Raw genomic sequence first — 23,824 nt, 5'->3', positions numbered from 1 at the left:
AGGGTTCAGGGTTGATTTATTTCCTTTAGGATTGACTGCTTTGATCTCCTTGCTGTCCAAGGGACTCTCAAGAGTCTTCTCCAGCACCACAGTTCAAAAGCATCAATTGTTAGGCACTCAGCCTTCTTTATAGTCCAGCTCTCACATCCATACATGACTATTTTTTGTGTATCATTACTAAAACAAAAATAAACGCTCATGAATTCTTAGCAGTTTAACATACTCTGCGTTATACTAGGTACTCTTCTAGATGCTGAGGGAGGTATAGGAATGTGAGATAAATAAATAAAACCCATACACTCAGAGTGCACCCAAGAAGAGAAAATAAAATCACAAAAATTAGTATCACTAATATAGTGTGTTTTTCTCTACTAATAAGAGCTAATGCTTGCATGTTATGTACTCTGCGTTAAGAATAATTCTAAGAACCTCTCTTATTTTATATCATTTAATTCCTCTCAAAAAACCCATGGTAGGTACTATTTTCAAACCTGATATACAGATGAGGCATTGAGAGTTTCTATCATTTGCTCAAATGGTGGCAAGGCTGGAGTGAATCCAGTCAGCCAGCAGAGGTTATTAACCACTCCTCGGCCACTGCCTCCCTATCCGCTGTGATGAGCTGTGGCTCTCTGAGGCTCAGGAGCCCCAGAGAAAGAGGGACAGTTGGAGTTAGCTTCTCGGGTAGGTGACCTTACTGAAGAGGAAAGGTTATGAATTATTTGTGCTGAATTATTTAAATTTATGGCTTTAATTAATAATTTATAAAGGCAAGTTTGAAATTATCTCAGACACTCTTTATGGTATTTTTTGCAATCCCCAAAACATAGTGATTTTTGTTTCATAGCACATTGTTTCTTCAAATCACCACATTTGCCTCTGAGGGCAAATGCTGTCCTTTAGGAAGGAGCCCTGTCCATTTTGTTCATGAATTTATTCCTAATGCCTAAGAGAGTCTCTAGTACTCGGTAAATATTTACTGTATTAATTTGTTGATGGCAATGAAGCTAACCATAGATTAAAATCAATAAAAACCTGGTAAGCATTAGGTACTCTTGCCTGGAAAATCCCATGGACGGAGGAGCCTAGTAGGCTACAGTCCATAGGGTCGTGAAGAGTCGGACACCACTGAGCAACTTCACTTTCACTTTTCACTTTCATGCATTGGAGAAAGAAATGGCAACCCACTCCAATGTTCTTGCCTGGAGAATCCCAGGGATGGGGAGCCTGGTGGGCTTCCGTCTATGAGGTCGCACAGAGTCAGACACGACTGAAGCGACTTAGCAGCAGCAGCAACCATTAGGTATCATACTAGTATTATTCTTGTTTATAGGAATATAGGGCAGCTTATCTGGCTTCCCAGGCGGTGTTAGTGGTAAAGAAACCGCCTGCCAGTGTAGGGAGACATAAGAGATGTGGGTTCAATCCCTGGGTTTGGGAGATCCCCTGGAGGAGGGCATAGCAACCCACTCCAGTATTCTTACCTGGAGAATCCCATGGACAGAGGAGCTTGGCAAGCTGCAGTCCATAGGTCACACAGAGTTGGACACGACTAAAGCAACTTAGCCTGCAAACAAGGCAGCTATTTAGAATATCACTTTCTTTTCTTTTCCTTTGTTTTCTATCATCTTCTACCTCTTATCTATGGCATCTGCCATTACCAGAATGAAAAATTGGCACGTGAGCCTTCTGAATGTGCTGCACCGAACTATACAGTGGCTCATGCTCATCGTGTCCGACTCTTTGCGACCCCGTGGACTGTAGCCCTCCAGGCTCCTCTGTCGAGGGGATTTACAAGGCAAGAATACTGGAGTGGATTGCCATTCCCATCTCCTGAACTATCTGTGCTCAAATGATTGAGACACATATGTTCATCTTCTCTGAGCTGACACACAAAAAATGTAGGTTTTTCAGGGTCAAACATAATATGTTTAAATATGTAAGTTTATCACAGGGTTAGGGAAAAGCATAGATACTCTCCATTAGGAACTGGTAACAAGAAATAGTCTCTGTAACATTCACTATTTTTATTAAGAAAAATGAACTCATGGGTTAGCCTTGATTACACACACACACACGCACACACACACACACACAGCAGAAAGGGGATTTTTTTTCTTTTTTTAATTATAGATTGAATAAGTTAATCCTTAAGGAACCCCCTGTTACTTTTGTAGCTGTTGTACAATTATAATTTTCAAACCTAGAGTTTCTATCCTCTGAAACGCTTGACAGGTCCAGAAATCCCCCAGACCGCTCAACTACTAACCTATCTGGAAACAATATTCATGAAGGGACTCCTTTGCTCTCTGGGTTTTGCCTTTACCAAATGATTACAGAATATCTTTTTAGTGTTACTGCAGGTGTGAATATTCACTGCATTTAGAACTTGTGTTTTTTATATCTTGATTGTGAGGCTAGCAATTCTGAAATCGGCAGGGCAGGCCAACAAGCTGAAACTTCCAGCAGAAGTTGATGTTACAGCCTTGAGTCTGAAGGCAGTCTATAAACTGAATTCCTTCCTCTTTGGTAAACCTCAGTCTTTTCTCCTAGGGCCTTCAACTGATTGGATGAGATTTCCCCACAATATGGAGGGTGATCTGCTTTAAAGTTCCTTATGTAAATATTAATCACACCTAAAAAATACTTTCACAGTAACCTCAAGACTGGTGTTTGACCAACCAACTGCCCACAATAACCAAGACAGTTGACTCATAAAATTAACCATCACACTCACCATCCTTCTACTGTTCAGAGGTCAGCAGCTCTAAAAGACTGTAGTTTACCCACACACATTTAGGGATCCCCCAATAATCTGTTTGAAAAATCTTGGTCAATAGATTTGCAAAGCAGCAGTATCCAGTTGATAGAAAAATTTCTCAGAATATCTTATCCTAGTTTAGACAATAAGGATATGCTGGTAGTTTGGTAACAGCTATCATTTGGGTCATATACATAATATTAACTCTTGGTCAAGGAAAAATAGATGTTGCTAAGAGTGTTAAGACATGCTGAATTGTGGAGTTATTACCACTTTCTTGTTTCATGAGAGCGCCTTTTGGTTTAACAACATTTGTTTACTATAGTAAGTGAAATAATTGCCTCCTAATGGTATTCACTGGAGAAGGAAATAGCAACCCACTCTGTTATTCTTCCCTGGGAAATCCCATGGACAGAGGAGCCTGGCGGGCATGGGGTCACCAAAGAGCTGGACATGACTTAGCAACTAAACAGCAACAGCAATAACAAAGATATTCACATCCTAGTCCCTAGATCTGTGAATGTGTTACCTTAAATGATAAAAGAAACTCTGGGACCCTATTTCAGAATACTTCCTCTTCCACAAAAAAAAACTGTTCTGTGGTGATTATTAATGTTTAGTGATACAGGAGCTAAGTTTATAACCAATATGCTCCATTCAAAGTCACATTTATCTTATATACTTTGCTGCTGCTGCTAAGTTGCTTCAGTCGTGTCCGACTCTGTGTGACCCCAGAGACGGCAGCCCACCAGGCTCCCCCGTCCCTGGGATTCTCCAGGCAAGAACACTGGAGTGGGTTGCCATTTCCTTCTCCAATGCATGAAAGTGAAAAGTGAAAGTGAAGTCGCTCAGTCGTGTCTGACTCCTAGCAACCCCATGGACTGCAGTCTACCAGGCTCCTCCATCCATGGGATTTTCTAGGCAAGAGTACTGGAGTGGGGTGCCATTGCCCTCTCTTCTTATATACTTTAATGCCATATAATTGTATTGCCAGCAGCTACCCCATCAACACTCCTGCTTAGACTTCTCCATGACAATGAAATGTTACCTTCTTTAATGAATACCCCTTTTCTTCTACCTCATAAGTTTGTAGCCATAAAGCTGAGTATTATCTTAAATCCAACTCTTTCCTTCGGAGCCTGAACAGCCTTTTCTTTTGAATGTCTAATATCTCAGTCCTTGTGTATTTTTACTGCCACCTCTCTAATTCATTCAGGCCATCAGTTATTCCTCCTTCCTTCTGAAAAAGCTTCCCAGCAGGTTTCTCTAAAATCTTTTACCTTTCTTTCCAGCCATCCTACATGTAGATGCTTCCCTAATCATTCTCATATTTAATTTATATTCTGCCCATCCACTACATATGACGATATTCCCAAAGCTCTAACCAGCCCTTTTATTGCCCAAATTTCCAAGATTACTTTCCTGCCTTAATTCACTTTTATTATCAAAATTATTTAATATTTTTTCAATAATAAATCAAGTTCTCAATACTATAAGAAGTCCTCAAAAAATACCAAATGCTCCTAACAAAATCTCACACATTTGTCAGATATGTTGATTTACTACTTGGTAGCACACATTCTAGTAAAGTAATGCTCAAAATTCTCCAAGCCAGGCTTCAGCGGTACATGAACCGTGAACTTCCAGATGTTCAAGCTGGTTTTAGAAAAGGCAGAGGAACCAGAGATCAAATTGTCGACATCTGCTGGATCATGGAAAAAGCAAGAGAGTTCCAGAAAAATGTCTATTTCTGCTTTATCGACTATGCCAAAGCCTTTGACTGTGTGGATCACAATAAACTGTGGAAAATTCTGAAAGAGATGGGAATACCAGACCACCTGATCTGCTTCTTGAGAAATGTGTATGCAGGTCAGGAAGCAACAGTTAGAACTGGACATGGAACAACAGACTGGTTCCAAATATGAAAAAGAGTACATCAAGGCTGTATATTGTCACCCTGCTTATTTAACTTATATGCAGAGTGTATCATGAGAAACGCTGGACTGGAAGAAACGTAAGCTGGAATCAGATTGCTAGGAAAAATATCAATAACCTCAGATATGCAGATGACAGCACCCTTATGGCAGAAAGTGAAGAGGAACTAAAAAGCCTCTTGATGAAAGTGGACGAGGAGAGTGAAAAAGTTGGCTTAAAGCTCAACATTCAGAAAACGAAGATCATGGCATCCGGTCCCATCACTTCATGGGAAATAGATGGGGAAACAGTGGAAACAGTGTCAGACTTTATTTTTTGGGGCTCCAAAATCACTGCAGATGGTGATTGCAGCCATGAAATTAAAAGACACTTACTCCTTGGAAGGAAAGTTATGACCAACCTAGATACCATATTTAAAAGCAGAGATATTACTTTGCCAACAAAGGTCCGTCTAGTCAAGGCTATAGTTTCTCGAGTAGTCACGTATGGATGTGAGAGTTGGACTGTCAAGAAAGCTGAGCGCCGAAGAATTGATGCTTTTGAACTGTGGTGTTGGAGAAGATTCTTGAGAGTCCCTTGGACTGCAAGGAGATCCAACCAGTCCATTCTAAAGGAGATCAGTCCTGGGTGTTCTTTGGAAGGAATGATGCTAAAGCTGAAACTCCAATACTTTGGCCACCTCATGCGAAGAGTTGACTCATTGGAAAAGACTCTGATTCTGGGAGGGATTGGGGGCAGGAGGAGAAGGGGACGACAGAGGATGAGATGGCTGGATGGCATCACTGACTTGATGGACATGAGTTTGAGTGAACTCTGGGAGTTGGTGATGGACAGGGAGGCCTGACGTGCTGCAATTCATGGGGTCGCAAAGAGTCGGACACAACTGAGCGACTGAACTGAACTGAACTGAGCACACATTCTTTGGCTTTCTGTGTGAAACCCATACAAAGGACAGTGGGTAACTTTCTACCTGGAAGCCATGTCCTGGAGGTAGAGTAACTAGACATTTGATCCCAACCCAGCCCATCTTGTTTCCATACTCTTAGTGTTCCAAGTTTCCTGGATCTTTCTAGACTCTCTTGGCTTATTTCTAGGTTCTTGGTCCCTTTGCTGTTCAGAATCAGAAGCAAACATACTGTAATCTTCAAAAGGTATTTTTTAAATGAACATAGGAACAAAATACAATTGCACATGCATATAAATAAAGTTTCTAGAGAGATAACAAACTGCACCAAAGAACTTTAATATTCCATTATTACCCTTGTTCACTTAATTTATGGTATCAAGATTCTAGAAATACAGTAATCTCGGTGGTATTATTTTTTGTCTGCAATTCTAAATAGGTTATGTCTACTCTTTCAACAGGATAGGAAGAGTAACGCCTCATATGTTGCATATGTGCTCCTCCAAAGCAATCAGATTCATAAACCCAGTCATGTACTGTCTTATAGATCCACAGAAATAGTAACATTTCATCTGACTCCAAACCCTATGATGAAAGGAATAAGAATGGAAATCATTACCTTTATTCAACTTTGCAAATATCATCCTTACCACCTTAGTTGGTATCTGATTAGCATCCAGGGAAAATTACCCTAAAAGTATCTGTGGTATGGCCTCCAGCCCAGAAGAGTATCCTAAGTCCTGCAATTCTGACCCCAAACTTATAATTTTATAAATGAGAAATAGAGGTCCAGGGAAATGACAGAACTTTCATAAGTACCACAGATTTAGTGGCTGAGCTGAAATTAGAAGGCAGATCCCCTGACTTTTTATCTTCTCTGGTGTGTGCTTCATAGTTTTGTCCATCACACATTGAGTGAATAAAGATTTACTATTCCAGATAATGATTTAAGAGAACAGAGGATTACATGCATGCACTTCCAGTTTGCGTATGCATCTTACTTTAAAAATTTTAAAGCGAACACTGGGCATATTCCCATTTTATTATTCTGGGAAGCTAGGTTAATCTTTTGAAAGCTTTGGTTTGAGAACTTCAATCTAATTATTGGCCATCTTTTATAGGGATTATCTTGAACTGTTAGAAATGGCTCAGCCTAAATAAATATGTGACTTGATTTCTTTACTAGGTTCCAGGTCATCTCTTTATTTTTATTTCCAAAGCTAATGAAATTGAATTTTTGTTGGAATATTCCTCTACCAGACATTTAATTCTGTTCCTCTAAAATTACCATTTGAAAGACATTGGTTGAAACAACTGAAAACTGAAAATTTGTCAGGAAAAAAAGTTAAAAGCAATTTGGCCACACCCTAGTGTGAGTTATGGCTTTTTTAACTTATACCTTGAAGGAAAAAAAGTGGAAGCAGTGACAGATTTTATTTTCTTGGTCTCCAAAATCACTATTGACAGTGCCTGTGGCCATGAAATTAAAAGACTCTTGCTCCATGGAAGGAAGGCTATGGCAAACCTAGATTGCTTATTAGAAAGCAAAGTCACCACTTTGCCAAAAAAGGTCCATTTAGTCAAAGCTATGGTTTTTCTGGTAGTCATGTATGGATGTGAAGTGAAAGTTGCTCAGTTGTGTCCAATTCTTTGCGACCGCATGGACTATACAGTCCATGGAATTCTCCAGGCCAGAATACTGGAGTGGGTAGCCATTCCCTTCTCCAGGGGATCTTTCCAACCCAGGTATCAAACCCAGGTCTCTCCTATTGCAGATGGATTCTTTACCAGCTGAGCCACCAGAGAAGCCCAAGAATACTGAAGTGGGTAGCCTATCATTCTCCAGCAGATCTTCCCGACCCAGGAATTGAACTGGGGTCTCTTGCATTGTAGGTGGATTCTTTACCAACTGAGCTCCCAGGGAAGCCCATATGTATGTGAGATGGACTATAAAGAAGACTGAGCACTGAAGAATTGATGCTTTTGAGCTGTGATGCTGGAGAAGACTCTTGAGAGTCCCTTAGACTGCAAGGAGATTAAACCAGTCATGCCTAAAGGAAATCAACCCTGATTATTCATTGGAAGGACTGATGCTGAAGCTCAAGCTCCAATACTCTGGCCTCCTGATGTGAAGAGCCGACTCACTGGAAAAGACACTAATGCTGGGAAAGATTGAAGGCAAAAAGAAGAAAGGAGTGGCAGAGGATGAAATGCTTACACAGTATCACCTAAATGGACATGAATTTGAGTGAACTCTGGAAGATAGTGAAGGACAGAGAAGCCTGGCCTGCTGCTGTTTGTGGGGTCACAGAGTTGGACATGATTTAGCAAATGAACAACAACAATAGAACAAAGAATCTTGATTAAATGAAAATTGCCACGAAATGAAATAGATGTATATTACAGATTAAGTACACTCTAAAAGTTTTTTTTAAATATCTTATTAAGGAATCTATTATTTTAATCTAATAGGTGAGATAAACAAACTATTTATAAAACAAATGCTGTGAATTTAAGAAATGATAAGCTTAAGGTCTTTAGGTCTCATAGGACTTTGGCTTCTGATTAAGATGTACAACAACATAAGAGTCTACTATTCTTACTGTGATAGGAAGAATAAGCAAGATGATCTTCAAAACCATAGTAGCCTTTTTAAATACAGCAGAAAATGAATGACAAAAGAAATCTGTGATAGGAAGTCTACTATTCTTATGTGATAGGAAGAATAAGCAAGATGATCTTCAAAACCATAGTAGCCTTTTTAAATACAGCAGAAAATGAATGACAAAAGAAATCTGAACGAACTAAGTTCCAGGAAAGAACAAGTCCTTCACGATAGAGAAGCAACTCGTAACTTCCTTCATCCCTTACAGAGCAAAAAGATAATAACTCACTATAGATGAGGAGTAAAGAAAAACCAGCTGAATATTTAGCAAATATATAATGGCTGCACTTAAGCTAGTGTGATGAATGAAAATCCCAAAGAGCCCCAGTTACAGAGTGGGTCTGCATCACCCACTAACTCTTTTGTAGGTTGTCTTACGTGCACAAAGTTAGTATGTCAATTCTGGAGGCGGGTAGTAGGTCAAGAAAGACCCTTAAAATACCTGAGGACCACTTGTTCGGTCTCTCAGTTGTGTCTGACTCTTTGAGAGCCCATGGACTGCAGCACTCCAGGCTCCCCTGTCCTTCCCGATTTCCCACAGTTCACTCAAATTCATGTCCATTAAGTCAGAGAAGCTGTCTAACCATCTCATTCTCTGCCACACCCTTCTTTTTTTGCTTGCACTTTTCCCCAGCATCTTTTCCAATGGATCTTTCCAATTGGATCTTTTCCAATGAATTGGCTCTTTGCATCTGGTGGCCAGAGTATCAGAGCTTGAGCTTCAGCATCAGTCCTTCCAATGAGTATTCAGGGTTGATTTCCTTTAGGATTGATTGATTGGTTTGATCTCCTTGCAGTCTAAAGGACTCTCAAGAGTATTCTCTAGCACTGCAGTTCAAAAGCATCAATTCTTTGGTGCTCAGCCTTCTTTATGGTCCAACTCTCACATCTCTACATGACTACTAGAAAAACCGTAACTTTGACTAGATGGGCCTTTGTCAGTAAAGTGATGTCCCTGTTTTTTAATATGCTGTCTAGGTTTGTCATAACTTTCCTTCCAAGGTGCAAGTGCCTTTTAATTTCATGGCTGCAGTTGCCATCCGTGCTGATTTTGGAATCCAAGAATATAAAGTCTGTCACTGTTTCCACTTTTCCCCCTTCTATTTGCCATGAAGGGATGGGACTAGATGCTATGACCTTAGTTTTCTGAATGTTGCATGTTAAGCCAGCTTTTTCACTCTCTTCTTTCACCCTCATCAAGAGACTCTTTAGTTCTTCTTTACTTTCTGTCATTACAGTGTTATCATCTGGATATCTGAGGTTGTTGATATTTCTCCTGGCAATCTTGATTTTAACTTGTGATTCATCCAGTCTGGCATTTCACATGATATACTCTACATATATGCTAAATAAACGGGGTGACAATATACAGCATTGACATACTTCTTTTCCAATTTGGAACCAGTCAGCTTTTCCATGTCTGACTCTAACTGTTGCTTTTTTACTTGCATACAGGTTTCTCAGGAGACAAGTAAGGTGGTGGTCTGGTATTCCCATCTCTAAGAATTTTCTACAGTTTGTTGTGATTCACACAATCAAAGGCTTTAGCGTAGTCAATGAAGCAGAAGTCAGTGTTTTTCTGGAATTCCCTTGTTTTCTCTGTGATCCAACGAATGTTGGCAGTTTGATCTCTGGTTTCTCTGCCTTTTCTAAGTCCTTCTTGTACATATGGAAGTTCTCAGTTCTTGGACCACTGCTGCTGCTGCCAACTCTGTGCGACCCGACCCCATAGACGGCAGCCCACCAGGCTCTCCCGTCCCTGGGATTCTCGAGGCAAGAACACTGGAGTGGGTTGCCATTTCCTTCTCCAATGCATGAAAGTGAAAAGTGAAAGGGAAGTCGCTCAGTCGTATCCGACTCTCCGCGACCCCATGGACCTCAGCCCACCAGGCTCCTCCTTCCATGGGGTTTTCTAGGCAAGAGGACTGGAGTGGGGTGCCATTGGGCCACTAGTGGCTGCTAAAGAGCAGGAGTGGGACAGAGTTGCTGAAACAAATTCCATCAAAGCTTTTATTGTATGGAAAGCAGCAGCAAACAGATTCTAAATATGGAGAGTTGTAAAAGTGAAATAATATCCCCTATTTGGGAGAGTAAGGAATCTACCTTAACTGGGTGTATACAGAGGCTGCACAAAATCTGAGTGAGATATTCTGATGTGAAAACTTCTGGAGGCAGAACTTGAGAGGAAAAAGAACCATCCAGTTACCCAAGGGCTGACAGCCAGTCTGTAAAGCAACAGAGATTTCTTGAGTCTCACCGAAGCTTAGATCCCAAGCTGTGCAAGAAAGTTAGGGTTCTGCCCTCAAAGTATTTGAAGCCAGTGATTAACTAAATCTAAGTGAAGTCACAAAAAAAAATGACGAAGTTCAGCTCATCTACAGATTAGTTTGAGTCCGCTTTCAAGTCTAGTTGTCTGACTGAAGAAAGGGTGTGCCTTTTCTTGGGGTAGATATTATTTACTTTGATCCTTTAGGTATATTGTTCAGCACCAGATATTAAATTACAAGAAATACAAAGAAGGAATTAAAGATGACCTGTGGTCAAGAGAAGATAGTCATTAGAGGCAAACATAGAAATGCTCCAGATGTTGAAATGATCAAGTAGGAACGTTAACATAATTACGATATGTATGTTACAGAATCTATTGTAAAATGGTACAAATGCATGAAGAGATGGAAATTTAATCAGAGCAATGGAAATTATAATTTAAAAAAAGGAAATTCTAGAAACATATAATATCAGAAAAATTTTGGATATTAGATGGGCATAATTGTAGGAAAAAAGAAAAGAATCAGTTTACTTGAAGACAGTCATAATAAATTATTCAAACTGAAAAAGATGAAAAATCCAGAGTCTAAGTAAAGCCTTAAAAGAAGAACAAACTCAGTTCATCTACTCAGTTTTGACTCGAGGTCTATGGGATAATACTACATATTAAGCATATGTGTAATTGAATTCTCAGAGTAAAGAGAGAGAATGAGCAGAAAAATATTTGAAGAACTAAAGGCTGGGGAATGATCCAAAATTGATGAATGGCATTAAACCATAGATTCAATAATACCTGTAACCCCCTAGCAGAATATATACAAAAATTTTATACCTACTCACCCCAGAGTTAAACTGATAAAAATCAAAGATAAAGAGAAAATCTTAAAAGTAGCTGGGGTAGGAGTTGAGGTGGGGATGTGTGTATTGAGGAAAGCACATGCCATACTGGAAAACAATAAGAATTACACCTGACTTCTGGCTCAGAGATTAAAGCGTCTGCCTCCAATGCGGGAGACCCGGGCTCAATCCCTGGGTTCGATCCCTGGGTTGGGAAGATCTTCTGGAGAAGGAAATGGCAAGCCACTCCAGTATTCTTGCCTGGAGAATCCCATGGTTGGAGGAGCCTGGTGGGCTACAGTCCATGGGGTCCCAAAGAGTCAGACACGACTGAGCGATTTCACTCTCATCAGAAATAGAGAAGAGAATGGAATGCAAGAGTATATACTGTATGATTTCAGTTGTGTAAAATATCAGACGAAATAAAACTCATCTGTTTTGATAAAAGTTAGACAGTAGTTGCCTCGGAAGTGGAGAATTGACTTGAACGAAAAAGAAGGGAACTTGCGATGGTGATTAGTTTCTTCAGCTTGTTTTGGATGATGGTTATATAGATATGTATAACTGTCAAAACTCCTGAAACTCGTGATCAGTGAAATTACACTTCTATAATTTTTCAAAAGCAATCAAAACATAAATATCTGTAAGCAAAAACATTAGTAATCATGTGGTCTAGAATAAAGTTAAGCACTGAAGAAGAGCAAGGGATAGATTGCAATAATCTCCTGAGTCACTGATACATTCTTTGATCAGCACTCATTCTCTGACGGCATCTCAGGTGGCTCAGTAATAAAGAATCCACCTACCAATGCAGGTGACTTAAGAGACACAGGTTCGATCCCTGGGTTGGGAAAATCCCCTGGAGTAGGAAATGGCAACCCACTCCAGTAGTCTTGCCTGGAGAATCCCATGGACAGAGGAGCCTGGTGGGCTACAGTCTATGGGGCCACAAAGAGTCAGACATAACTTAGCGACTGACCATGCATGTGTGCATTCTCTACACTGAGTGAATGCCCAGGAGAGAAGATAGGCTCACCCAACAAGATTTGTTTGTTTTTTTAAGATAAAGAACTTTCTTATCTTACACTGTTACAAATGTGCTTGTATGGTACACAGAGCAATTCATTCTTGTCTCAAATTCTTCTAGTAATCAAATCAAGGTAAAATATAAAAAGTATGATTTTATAAAAAGCATGATACCAGAAAACCCAAACTATTTCTTAGCATAATTATGCCTTTATTGACATGAATACCTTTATTCATATATAAATATAATATGTATACTGATATAATAATATATACACATACATTAAGTATATTTAACTTAATGTCCTGAAAAATAATGCTAGAGGTCATGATCTAATTAGTATTAAAACAACTAATATTACTCCTACAAAACATTTTAATCCTTTGAAATGTTAACTCTACCATATATTAATTAAAAAAAAAACTTAAATTAGAAAATTTCTAATTATTGGTCATGTACCTTAGCAAGCTGAGCATTTCTTATGTAATGAAACTAAGCAGCAGAAATAACCTCATCCAGGACCATGAAAGGGATGGCTGTAATGATCACATTTGGGCAGGTTTCAAAAAGATCCACCATTTAAAAAGTGGAGTCAGTCTCTTAGGATGATAACTAGTTGAAATAGTGAAAAGAATTTGTGATCATAAGATTGGGACAAAGGTGAGTTAGGACAAGGCAGCTTTAAACCATTTGATGCAAAAGAGAGAAAGAAAAGGAAACTAAGACTCTTGTGGGCACTTTTTAGAATATGTTGTCATTTAATTATGTCAATAGCCCTACAAACTTGGATGCTAAAATACTGAGATGCTGAAATACAGCTAGGCTCGAATACTGAGTGGCTTGCTGAAACTTCACACAGTGAACATATGGCAAAGCCAGCTGATTCTAAGCCCGCACTTTCATAAGGATCATATTCTGTATAGCCCAAGGGATATGAAGAGCAGGTAATTTAGAGGAAATACATTTCACCTCAACAGAAGTAAAAATGTCTAATGATCAGTGTTGTCTAATCAAGAAACAGGTGCCTTAGAAAGTAGAAAACACTCGATCATTAGGGCTATGCAGGCAGTACGTGGAAGATCATCTCTTATAGACTGCAGGAAGGCAATTCTCTTACTGGGTAGGAAACTGGAAAGATGACTTCCAAAGCTTTTTCATGTTTATAAGCTCGCAAAGCCTTCTAGTAGGTTAGTGGGTTTTCAGCTACAACTAAAAATGAAATAAAGAAATGGAAAATAAAGGAACCAGCCTACAAACCTGTAGTCCCATTTAGTATACGCAGCATAATCTTAAATCAGCAGAACTTCTTCCTTTTATGTGCCAGAAAACATAGAATATCAAAACTGTCAAGAAATGAGCCCTGAAAAACCATGTACACTTGGTCACTGTCTTTTTTATTCTTCCTGGTATATAAAAAGAGAGATTCTTAATAAAGTTTATCATAGTTGTTTCTAATACTATATCACCTTAAACTTGAGAAATTTACAAACAGGTTAAAAGGTGAATGTATTTGTACACTGATTAAACACTTATTTAATGAAAATAATATTTTGTGCTGCAATAACTGTGATTTAAAAGTATACCAGAATAGCAATATGCAGGAACAATGCATAAGGCATTGACTGGCAAGTAATGATGGTATAACAGAGAAACATGACCAAAGGCATGTAAAACTCTGACATAATGCAAATATTTTTCTTTACTAACTTTGGTTTGGTTTAATTATAGCAGAAAATTATTTTATCGTTTATTTAAATGAAAATAAATAGAAAATTGCATCTTAACTCCTTTTTAAGAAAATACATTATTTTTAGTTTGAAAATTGCTACCTACCTTGAAGAGTTTCAGCTATTATAAGCTCATCTTTATAAAATACTTGATAATTTTTTGCTCACTGCACACCATACAAGAAGGGACCAATGCTTTTGTCATTGAAATTAAATCATAGATCTACCTATAGCCATTTAGTTCTAACACATTTTGAAGGATAAAATATTTCCTTACCAGAAGTCTTTAACATATCCTAAAGGTTTTTGTTTTGTTGTGTTTCCTGGTTAAACATACAAACCAAAAAATGAAATGATTTATTTAGCCCTCAAACACCCACACACCCAAGTGAACTGAAAGCACCAAGTTTAAATCCCCTCTCTCTTCCTTTTTTTTTTTTTTTTTGGTCTACAAAATGGCAAAGAGATAAATGAGGCCAGATTCACAATTTTCCAAAACATTATGAGGTGGCTGTTTTCACTGCTTCAGAATTTTGCTGAAAGATAATTGACTTCTGCTTTGATGGTTTTGTTTCTGTTACTATAAATCTTCACATTGCTTGCTTCTAATAATGCCACAGCTATTAAAGTAAGGTGATGTGTAATTTCTATAACACAGTTTTTCTAGCAAGGTGTGAAAGTATAGAATAACAATAAACCACCACTCAGCAGTTTGTGTATGTGTGTGTGTTATCATTGGGGTAGAAGTTTGCATTCATCATCTTATAGTTATGCATAATTAATACATGTCTTCTAACTAATATGTAATTAGGAAATTCAAACTCCAAAACATTGACATGAAACCTACAAAATCCTAATGGAAAATTCCATACTGAAGATTTTTATAAAAGTGCCTACCTGTATTTGCTATTGCAGTTACTTTTTTTTTTTTTGTACACAAATGTTTATTTCTCAATTAAACATTCCCTTTAAACACAAGGAATGAATTCTAAATCTTCATAAACATGAATTAAAAATGAAAGCCCTCCAGTATAGTGTGTGTAATCACTTTGTTCTTGGTCACTACTGGCGTTTACTGCTTACCATCAAAAACAAAGGTTATTTAAAAATCATGCTACTGGATTTCTAGCTCTTTATCTATGACCAGTTCTACGCTGATCTGCAATGTTTAAAAGTTTACATCACCAAATCAAAGCAAGTTTAAGGTGTGAAACAGCTGTGCATTAAACACAAAATAAACAATAAAGTCACAAGATATAGTCAAGTTCATAACGAATATAGGTGTTCTTAACTATGTATGGCCCAATGTGTTCGAGACATCTCCCCATGTAATTCAGGCAGTTATGGGGGCCCTGGAGGGTCTGAGAGTTGCGATTGGACCATGTAGAATGCTACAGTATTGTTTACAGGGCTTGTTTCACCCAGCCCAGAAAGTCAGAGATGTGTATTGGAAAATTTACAACTCCGTCTACATTGGTTCACAGGATGCTCTCATAGCACATTACCCAAGAATCTGCAGTTGCTTTTTGAAAGAAAAAAACTCATACAGTAATCTAACATAACCCTTCCTGGAATTTCATGTTCATTTCAACTTCAAAAGGAAACAAAGTAGACATGGAAGTAAAAAACACAAAAAAGATCTTATAGAGGAATTCATTTGTTATTTAAGTATTTGGTTAATACTGAAATACATTGAAAAGAAGTTTTTACAGTGTGATGTTTTTGTTTTGTTTTACATTTGAGACTGATATGGCTTTCTATATTAAACTTACCATACAAGTAAGGGAGAGGCACTAATGCTAGTGAGAATATTGATGTATGCTTGATTTAAGATAAGGAATAGAAAGGGGAGAGTCTACACTGCTAAACCATTGATGGTTTCTTATTTGCTGACTCTACAAGTCAGCAAAGCTTTGTGGGTATTATTTTTTTGGGGGCGGGGGTGTGATCTTTTTTTTTTTTTTACTTTACAATATTGTATTGGTTTTGCCATACATCAACATGAATCTGCCACAGGTGTACACATGTTCCCAATAGATTGTGTCTGACTTTTTCTTATATGGTTCCAAATGTGATGAAAAAAATTATTCTGTTTTGCTTATTTCAGATTCTTATTTCAAAGAACTTCCAACTCTTCTCCACTGTGCGGCAAAATTTGGGTTAAAGAACTTGGCTATTCATTTGCTTCAATGTTCAGGAGCAACCAGGGCATCTAAGATAAAAAATTTGGAAGGTTCAGATCCAGCACATATTGCTGAAAGGCATGGTCACAAAGAACTCAAGAAAATCTTTGAAGACTTTTCAGTAAGTTGTTTTTTTCCATTTTATCTTGAAAACTGTTAAAATTAGTGTGTTTGTACATGGACATTGCTCTTTTGACAGTGATGCTACTATACGGCTAGTCTGTAATGTCTGCTGGTTCTGAGTCATTGGTTGTCTTAAGCGTTTTGCAAGATTAGTCCACTTGTTTTAATATTGCCATGAACCAGCTCTGATTACATACTCCCACCCCTAAATAACCCTTTTTGAAACTTATCTGGCCTTTCTGGCTTCCAAATAACCTGTTAGCTGTTGTTAACCTGTTAACAATACCTGTTCAGTATTGGAAAGGAGTTGATACAAAGGAAATGAAGACCCGTTACCTTTAGTCTTTTGTTCAAAAGTCTTAAGTAAGACATTATTAGGCCCATGAAATGAGATAAATATTCATTATGTTAAAGGAATACATTTTGATAACCATTCAAAGAGTCTATCCAATAAAAAGCTAACTCGTGTTGCTTAAGTTTCTTTCTGGGATGTGACTCCTTTTCTCTCTCTGTTAAGTCCCAGTTGCTTTTTGTATAACTTGAGCTTGAAGCCCCAAATTTTAGAACACCCTTTGAAGGATATTAGCTTTGTAAGAATGACACCAAGGGACAATTCTTTTTACAGTTTTTATTTTTATTTTTTAATGGGAGGAAAATTGCTTTACAAGGTGTTGTGTTGCTTTATGCCATGCAGCAATGCGAATCACCACAGTTTTACGTATATCACCTCCCTCTTGAGCCTCCCTCCCGAACCCCAGCCTACCCCTCTGGATCATCACAGAGCTCCAGGCTGGGCTCCCTGTGTTATACAGCAGCTTCCCACCAGCTATCTGTTTTATACTTGATGGTGTATACATGTCTATGCTACTTTTTCGTTTACAAGGGACAATTTTGAAGGAGAGGATAATACCTTAGTACATAAAACACACTTTGTGTTTCCATAGTCAAATTTAGAAAAGCAATTATTTTCTGTTTGTAACAAAGGTGTACACATTTTGCTTGAGAAAGTGAATTATAATACTTCTGATGGCTCTTAGGAAAATATAGTAGTCAATTACCGTGTTGGTGAATATGTCAAAATTTGTCTTCGGTTTCTCAAAAGATAAATAATTTTATTGCCAGTAAACAGTTAATAGAGAACATTGAAATGCTTCTGGTCATTTTAGCATATATTCTGATTATTAGATTAAGTCACTATAATGGTGGACTAATGAAAATCGTTAGTATTTCTTATTTCCAGAGGACAAAATGATAACCAGTCCAACTTTTTCCCCACTTTTAAGAATAGCAAATGGTCATTGGAGAGTATTGGTATCATCCACTATCTGGAATTATAATAGGATATCTTTTGCTTGTAAAAGAATACAGAAATTAATACAAAAATATATACAGAAACTAATAAACTACTTTTTAATCTTATATGTCCTTCAAATGAGGAATAAGCATAATTTTCCCTCCTGGAAAGGTTTTATATAGTGATTGTCATGTATGTGGGGAGTATAGTCATTTTAGTCATTATCCATCATGTATAGTCATTGATGAATGCAACATGCCAGGTAAGTCAATGAGTCAATTCAATTCAACCTTGTACATTGACACACAGTACTATTGTTCATTACATCCTGGGGACTCAATTCTACACAACTTTATTCTCAAAATTTTAACCACTGTTGGACTTAAAATTCCTCTTGAAAGTTTTCAACATCCAGGGTTACTTTCTAAGATAAATTGACTTTCAAAGGGTTATGCATTCACTTCTGGTTCTCCAGTGAGGACTCAACTTTAACAGATGCAGCCCCATGCACACTACACATACTTCATAAATAATATGGTACTAAATAATAATAACAGTAGGTTTGCAAGCTAGTATGAGGGTAGGATTCAGTGGATGTGGAAAATAAATTTTTCTCTCTCACATCCTCTGGGTATTTATACCTTTGCTTCTGCAATAATAGCTTTGATATTTGATTGATATCATTGTCTTTAGGTGACTTAGTATTTCCTCTTTCACTGTGGCTGCATTCTAATTTTGCAAGGTTATACTTGATAATTACTCTATTAAATTTGACAAACTCTTTTTTGTATTCTGTCTTTTTGTTAGTAGTTTGCATTTTGCCAGTATGTCTATAGTAGACATTGCCATTATAGCTAGGATGGAGCAATTATTTTGCAAATGTATGTTTTGCTGTCACTATAGCTGAAGGAAGTGCCTGTAGTTATTGTAAGGGACAGCATTTTTATAAGCACATTTTATGGCTATGAATAGTTTTAGGTACAGTAATTTTGCAAGCTACCAAAGGTTCTTTTGTAAATGTGTGTTAAGGAAATAGGAATGTATGAATTAGCTTGCGACATGCATGGTAAAGGGTGTTTCCTATTGATTTATTCTTCTAATATTCTTCTGATGACCAGTTTTATTTAAAATAAATCCAATAATCTTATCTGCTTGTTGAAAGTATGTCAGATAAACACATGATGAAATTTTATACTATGTTATAATAGTTATGTCTTTTTAAGAGTATATCTAAACTTAATAGAGAAAATGTGCAATCTATTTGCATTGCTAAAATGCTTTATTGTTTCTTTCATAATATTTATACAGCTTCAATATTATAATCACATTCTGATAGATCTCAGAGTTGTCACATATGCATTCAAATGTTCCATGAGCTATTTTCGGAATTGTTTAAAGAAATAGCTATTCTTTCAGTTTGAGGTTTATAATCCACCAATTGACCATACTTCTGCCCTGCAGAAATGTATATTTTTAAATTCAAACATACCCCCAACTGATTTACTGATTTCTTCAATTGTTCCTAGTCCTCCATCAGTGAAACACTGTTCATTTTAGAATCTCAGAGGGTATTACAACACAGTGATTTTGGTCATGACTGAATAAAATTGGTAGAAGAAAAAGCCAATCATGATTTTTTTTAATCAAGAAAAAAAAAAGAGACTCGTTAGCAAACATTCATAAACAAAGAAGTGCCATCCGTATCTTAGTGTTAACTAGATGAAGAAGAAGCAAGGAGGAAGCAGAGAAGAAGGGGCCTCAAATCACTTTCCTGACATTTCTTCATGTCACTTTTTACTTTGAAAGGTTAATTTATACACAATCTATGAGCAGAGCCTTTCATTATTAATAGGTAGCTTAAAGAATCCTCCTGCCAATGCAGGAGATGCAGGTTTGATCCCTGGGTTGGGAAGATCCCCTGGAGACAGCAAGAGCAACCCTCTCCAGTATTTTTGCCTAGGAAACCCCATGGACAGAGGAGCCTGGCAGGCGACGGTGCATGGGGATCACAAAAAGAGTCGGACACGACTTAGCAACTAAAGAACAGCTATGTGAGACTTGGAACATGCTTTGCTGGTTATCTAATTAACACCTACACTTGTTTTATGCTTTCAGTACTATTATAGATAAAAATACCATATGTTTCTATAATCCATAAAGTCTTTTAAATAAACTACTCAATTTTCAGTTTCTAACAATGCCTTCTGAGAAAATTAATGTGAAAAGTGGATGGACAGAGGTAAAGGATTGGTATTTAAATCCACAATTGAGTGTGAACCACAGTTCGTTTCAAAGGACTCTTGAGAAAATCTAACTATTTCAGATATCAAGTAGCAATCCTGACAACTAATTCCATCCTCTAAAAACTTATCTTTTAAGTCAAAAATAACTGAAACTTTGAAACTAAACTGAAACTTGACTACAGATTGTGAGATATGTTGTGATTTCAGAGGAAATACACAGCAAAAATTAGAATGTGTTTTAAGCAAAATAAGTGATATTTCTTTGTGTTATCCTCAGTATGTTACCCTATTTATCCCCATCAGTTTAAACATTTCACAAAATGATTACATCGTGTATAAATAGAGAAATACATCCTCCTCTGTGGGTTTGCTGTGGAATTGGAGAGCCAACAGATATTTGTTGTTCAGTTGCTAAGTCATGTCCAACTCTTTGTGACCCCATGGACTGCAGCACCCCAGGCTTACCTGTCCTTCACTGTCTCCCAGAGTTTGCTCAAACTCATGTCCATTGAGTCGATGATGCCATCCAACCATCTCATCTCTGTCACCCTCTTCTCCCCCTGCCCTCAATCTTTCCCAGCACCAAGTTCTTTTCTAATGGCTCTTCGCATCAGGTAGCCAAAGTTTTGGAACTTCAACTTCAGCATCAGTCCTTCCAATGAATATTCAGGGTTGATTTCTTTTAGGATTGACTGGTTTGATCTCCTTGCTGTCCAAGGAACTCTCAAGAGTCTTCTTCAGCACCACAATCTGAAAGCATCAATTCTTCAGCGCTCAGCCTTCTTTATGGTTCAACTGTCACATCCGTACAGTGTTCAGATAGCATCTTTTTTTTCTCCACCACATTGTTCAATCACGTAGTTTGGTGCATATATAAATAAGATCTTAATGATACCTCATGTTCATGAAAATTTCAGAAATAGAAAATCAGTTTTTCTTGTAGTTTCTCCAGTAGACTTTTCAAGAAGACTCCTAACTGAATGTTTCTCTTGCTTACATCCATGATGGGATTCTTGTGACATCCTGCTCTCACTGACATAGCCTGACACTGCTATTTACACCTGTGGACAGTGGACTAGTGTGGGCTAGTGTGTCTGTGTGTGTGTGCACGTGCACCAGAATGAGAGAGATGAAGATTGATTCTGTTGCCCTCTAGTGTCTGCCTGGTAGACAGTGACTCTGATCCTTTTCAAATGGTCAGGGTTTGGAATGAAAGTACAGAAGAGGTAGATTTTGAAGCACCTGAAGTATCCATCCCTCGTACAGCACAATGATTGACTGACTGCTGTAGGAAGGTAGGCTTTATGCTTAGCCCAGGGAACATTCATTCCTTTTGGCCCATTATTTCTCTCAATATTGGCTTTGCTTATTTGATATCTTATATTCTGTTTTGTTCCCTAGTGGATTATTACATATAATTTAGAACACACTAGTATATACTAGGAGAAGGCAATGGCACCCCACTCCAGTACTCTTGCCTGGAGAATCCCATGGACGGAGGAGCCTGGTAGGCTGCAGTCCACGGGGTCGCTAAGAGTTGGACACGACTGAGCGACTTCACTTTCACTTTTCACTTTCATGCATTGGAGAAGGAAATGGCAACCCACTCCAGTGTTCTTGCCTGGAGAATCCCAGGGACGGGGGAGCCTGGTGGGCTGCCGTCTCTGGGGTCGCACAGAGTGGGACATGACTAAAGCGACTTAGCCCAGCAGTGTATACTAATTCCCTCTAAATGGCAGCATACCCTGCTCTACTTATATAATTTTTCTTCCTTATAAGTCTAGAAGTTGATGAGGGGAATGGACTCCTCTCTCCTCCCAACATCAGCTGCAGGGGAAATGCTCAGCACATATTTATTCATTGATGGGAAAAAAAGGCAAGTATCAAATTTAAGGACTTGCTTGATCTCACTGAACCAGTAATATCCTTAACTGGATCCCATGCTTTTAAAAATATGTTGCTCATGTTCTTTCTACATTCAGAATTTTTTCAAGTTTAGGTTTAGAGTATTCATTGACAAATAACATAGCTGCTATCTTCAGCATTTATTTTTAATAGGCCAGCCTACAGTGAATTTTAGAATTCTGGCCTTTGTTCAATATTGATGTTTTGTTAGAACTGAAGAAAGTGGAACAAGTCACATAACTGCACTTGACTGCATGCATTACAAATTCATGTCTCAGTTATGCTTTTGGAGCTACTTAGCAATCTCCTTCTAAAATCGCATTAAATGCACCACAGTGGTGCATTACAGATTTTTATTCTTCCCTAAGTCCTCAAACTCAGTTTTGATGCCCTAACTGTGCAGTTCTAAACATCCTATTAAACTCCCTCAACTCTGTCTTCTTTGTCAAATTCTTATCTTTCTTCTAGTCATTTGGTCTTGGGATTCAGCCAAGTTCAATTTGAATCCTAACTTCATCAAATACCACATTTCCATCCTTGAACAACCTCTTTGTTTTCTCTCAGCTTCAGTTTCTTTATCTGCAAATAGGAAAAATAATTCCTTACAGGGTGTTTTAGGACTTGATGACATTAATGTGAACACATAAAAGGTGTAATAGATCCACAATAAATGATATTGCATTCACTTTATTTTCTTTTGATTTATTGTTATTCATATCAACTTGAGACCTCAGCATCAATCATAGCCTCTCTCTTCTTCCTCGTTAATCTCTCCCATTATGTTGACTCTTTCTTAAACAAACATGTTTGAATACACACACATTCCCAATAGCCCTGCTTTCTCTTTGATCCCTTTTTTTAGGTCCAGAACTAACTGAAAGAATGACTTTTCATTTCACTTATTTCTTTCCTCCTAACAACCCAAGCTTTGCATTCAGCCCAGTACTAAAGCTGCTCTGTCAAAGGCCATGAGTAATTTAGATCAGATCCACTGGATTGCTCTCAAACCTTGGCACTGGATTCCCCGACCCTGTCTTTTTTCTAAATCTCCACTGATCCTTTCTAACTTCCTTCTCTTACCCCATCAGCTGTGGTTCTTTCTACACAGTCTTCTCTCATGATTGATAGTCATTGTCTTTAGCCTGGACCTTCCTCCTGAATTAAGGTTCCAATTTTAGTTAGCAAACTGAATGTGTACACATAGATATGTTACAGGCCTCTAGATCTCAACACACCCAAATGTTCCTTTTCTTTCATCCTTTCTAATGGCATAATTATCTGCAATATTGACTTGGTGAAAATTTGAAAGTCATTTTCAACTCCTAATTAGATAGTCACAAATGCGTATACTATTTTCCATTTTTCAGATGAGGAAATAGATTTGTAGAGATGAAGTACCTTGTCCCAAAGTCACCCTGCTAAAAAATATGTCTGATGTAACCGTGAACCCATTCATAGCCTCCGTCTTCCTCACACTACCCTGATTCAACTATCAATTTGGTTATCTTAACAGTTGCACTTACATGTCATCTATCACATCTGTTCCCTTCTTTTCATTCTCTCTGTGGCTCTCTTGGTTTATACCTTATCTCCCTTTTGATCAACTGTGCTGAAAAGGCCCCCAGGGAGGTCTTCCTTCTCAGTTTTGGTGGCCTCCAATCATCCCATGTCAGGCTGCACACTGAGGACCCACCATGGCTTAGCCCAGCTAACTATTGTAGACGTATCTTTTGTGCATACACCTCAGCCACCAAAGTCCATTTGTCCTTCCTTCATGTAATTATTAAAAGTTATTCCCTTTACCTAAACATTCCTCCTCCTAAATAAAATATCCTGATCTCCTAACCATGCCAAAATCTCAATTCAAACCACCTATTCCCGGAAACTTTCATAGAAAATGGCTGTAGGTATATACCTCCACTATTATACATTCAATTTCCATCACAAACTTT

At 37.9% G+C, this 23,824-nt stretch overlaps 1 protein-coding gene across 8 annotated transcripts in view; it reads left to right on the top strand.

Annotated features, from left to right (window-relative positions):
* Positions 1 to 23,824, top strand: part of BANK1 (B cell scaffold protein with ankyrin repeats 1) — a 319,023-nt gene that overhangs the window by 131,311 nt on the left and 163,888 nt on the right. For all 8 annotated transcript variants that reach the window (XM_070791140.1, XM_070791144.1, XM_070791143.1 and 5 more), the window contains exon 7: positions 16,232 to 16,428. In XM_070791140.1, coding sequence (XP_070647241.1) covers positions 16,232 to 16,428 — 197 coding nt within the window. The remainder of the gene's footprint in view (positions 1 to 16,231; positions 16,429 to 23,824) is intronic.

This window comes from Bos indicus, chromosome 6 (assembly GCF_029378745.1).
Source record: "Bos indicus isolate NIAB-ARS_2022 breed Sahiwal x Tharparkar chromosome 6, NIAB-ARS_B.indTharparkar_mat_pri_1.0, whole genome shotgun sequence".
NCBI classification, from domain to species: Eukaryota; Metazoa; Chordata; class Mammalia; order Artiodactyla; family Bovidae; genus Bos; species Bos indicus.
The sequence above is the reverse complement of the archived record's forward strand: the minus strand, read 5'-3'. Positions and strand labels throughout refer to the sequence as shown.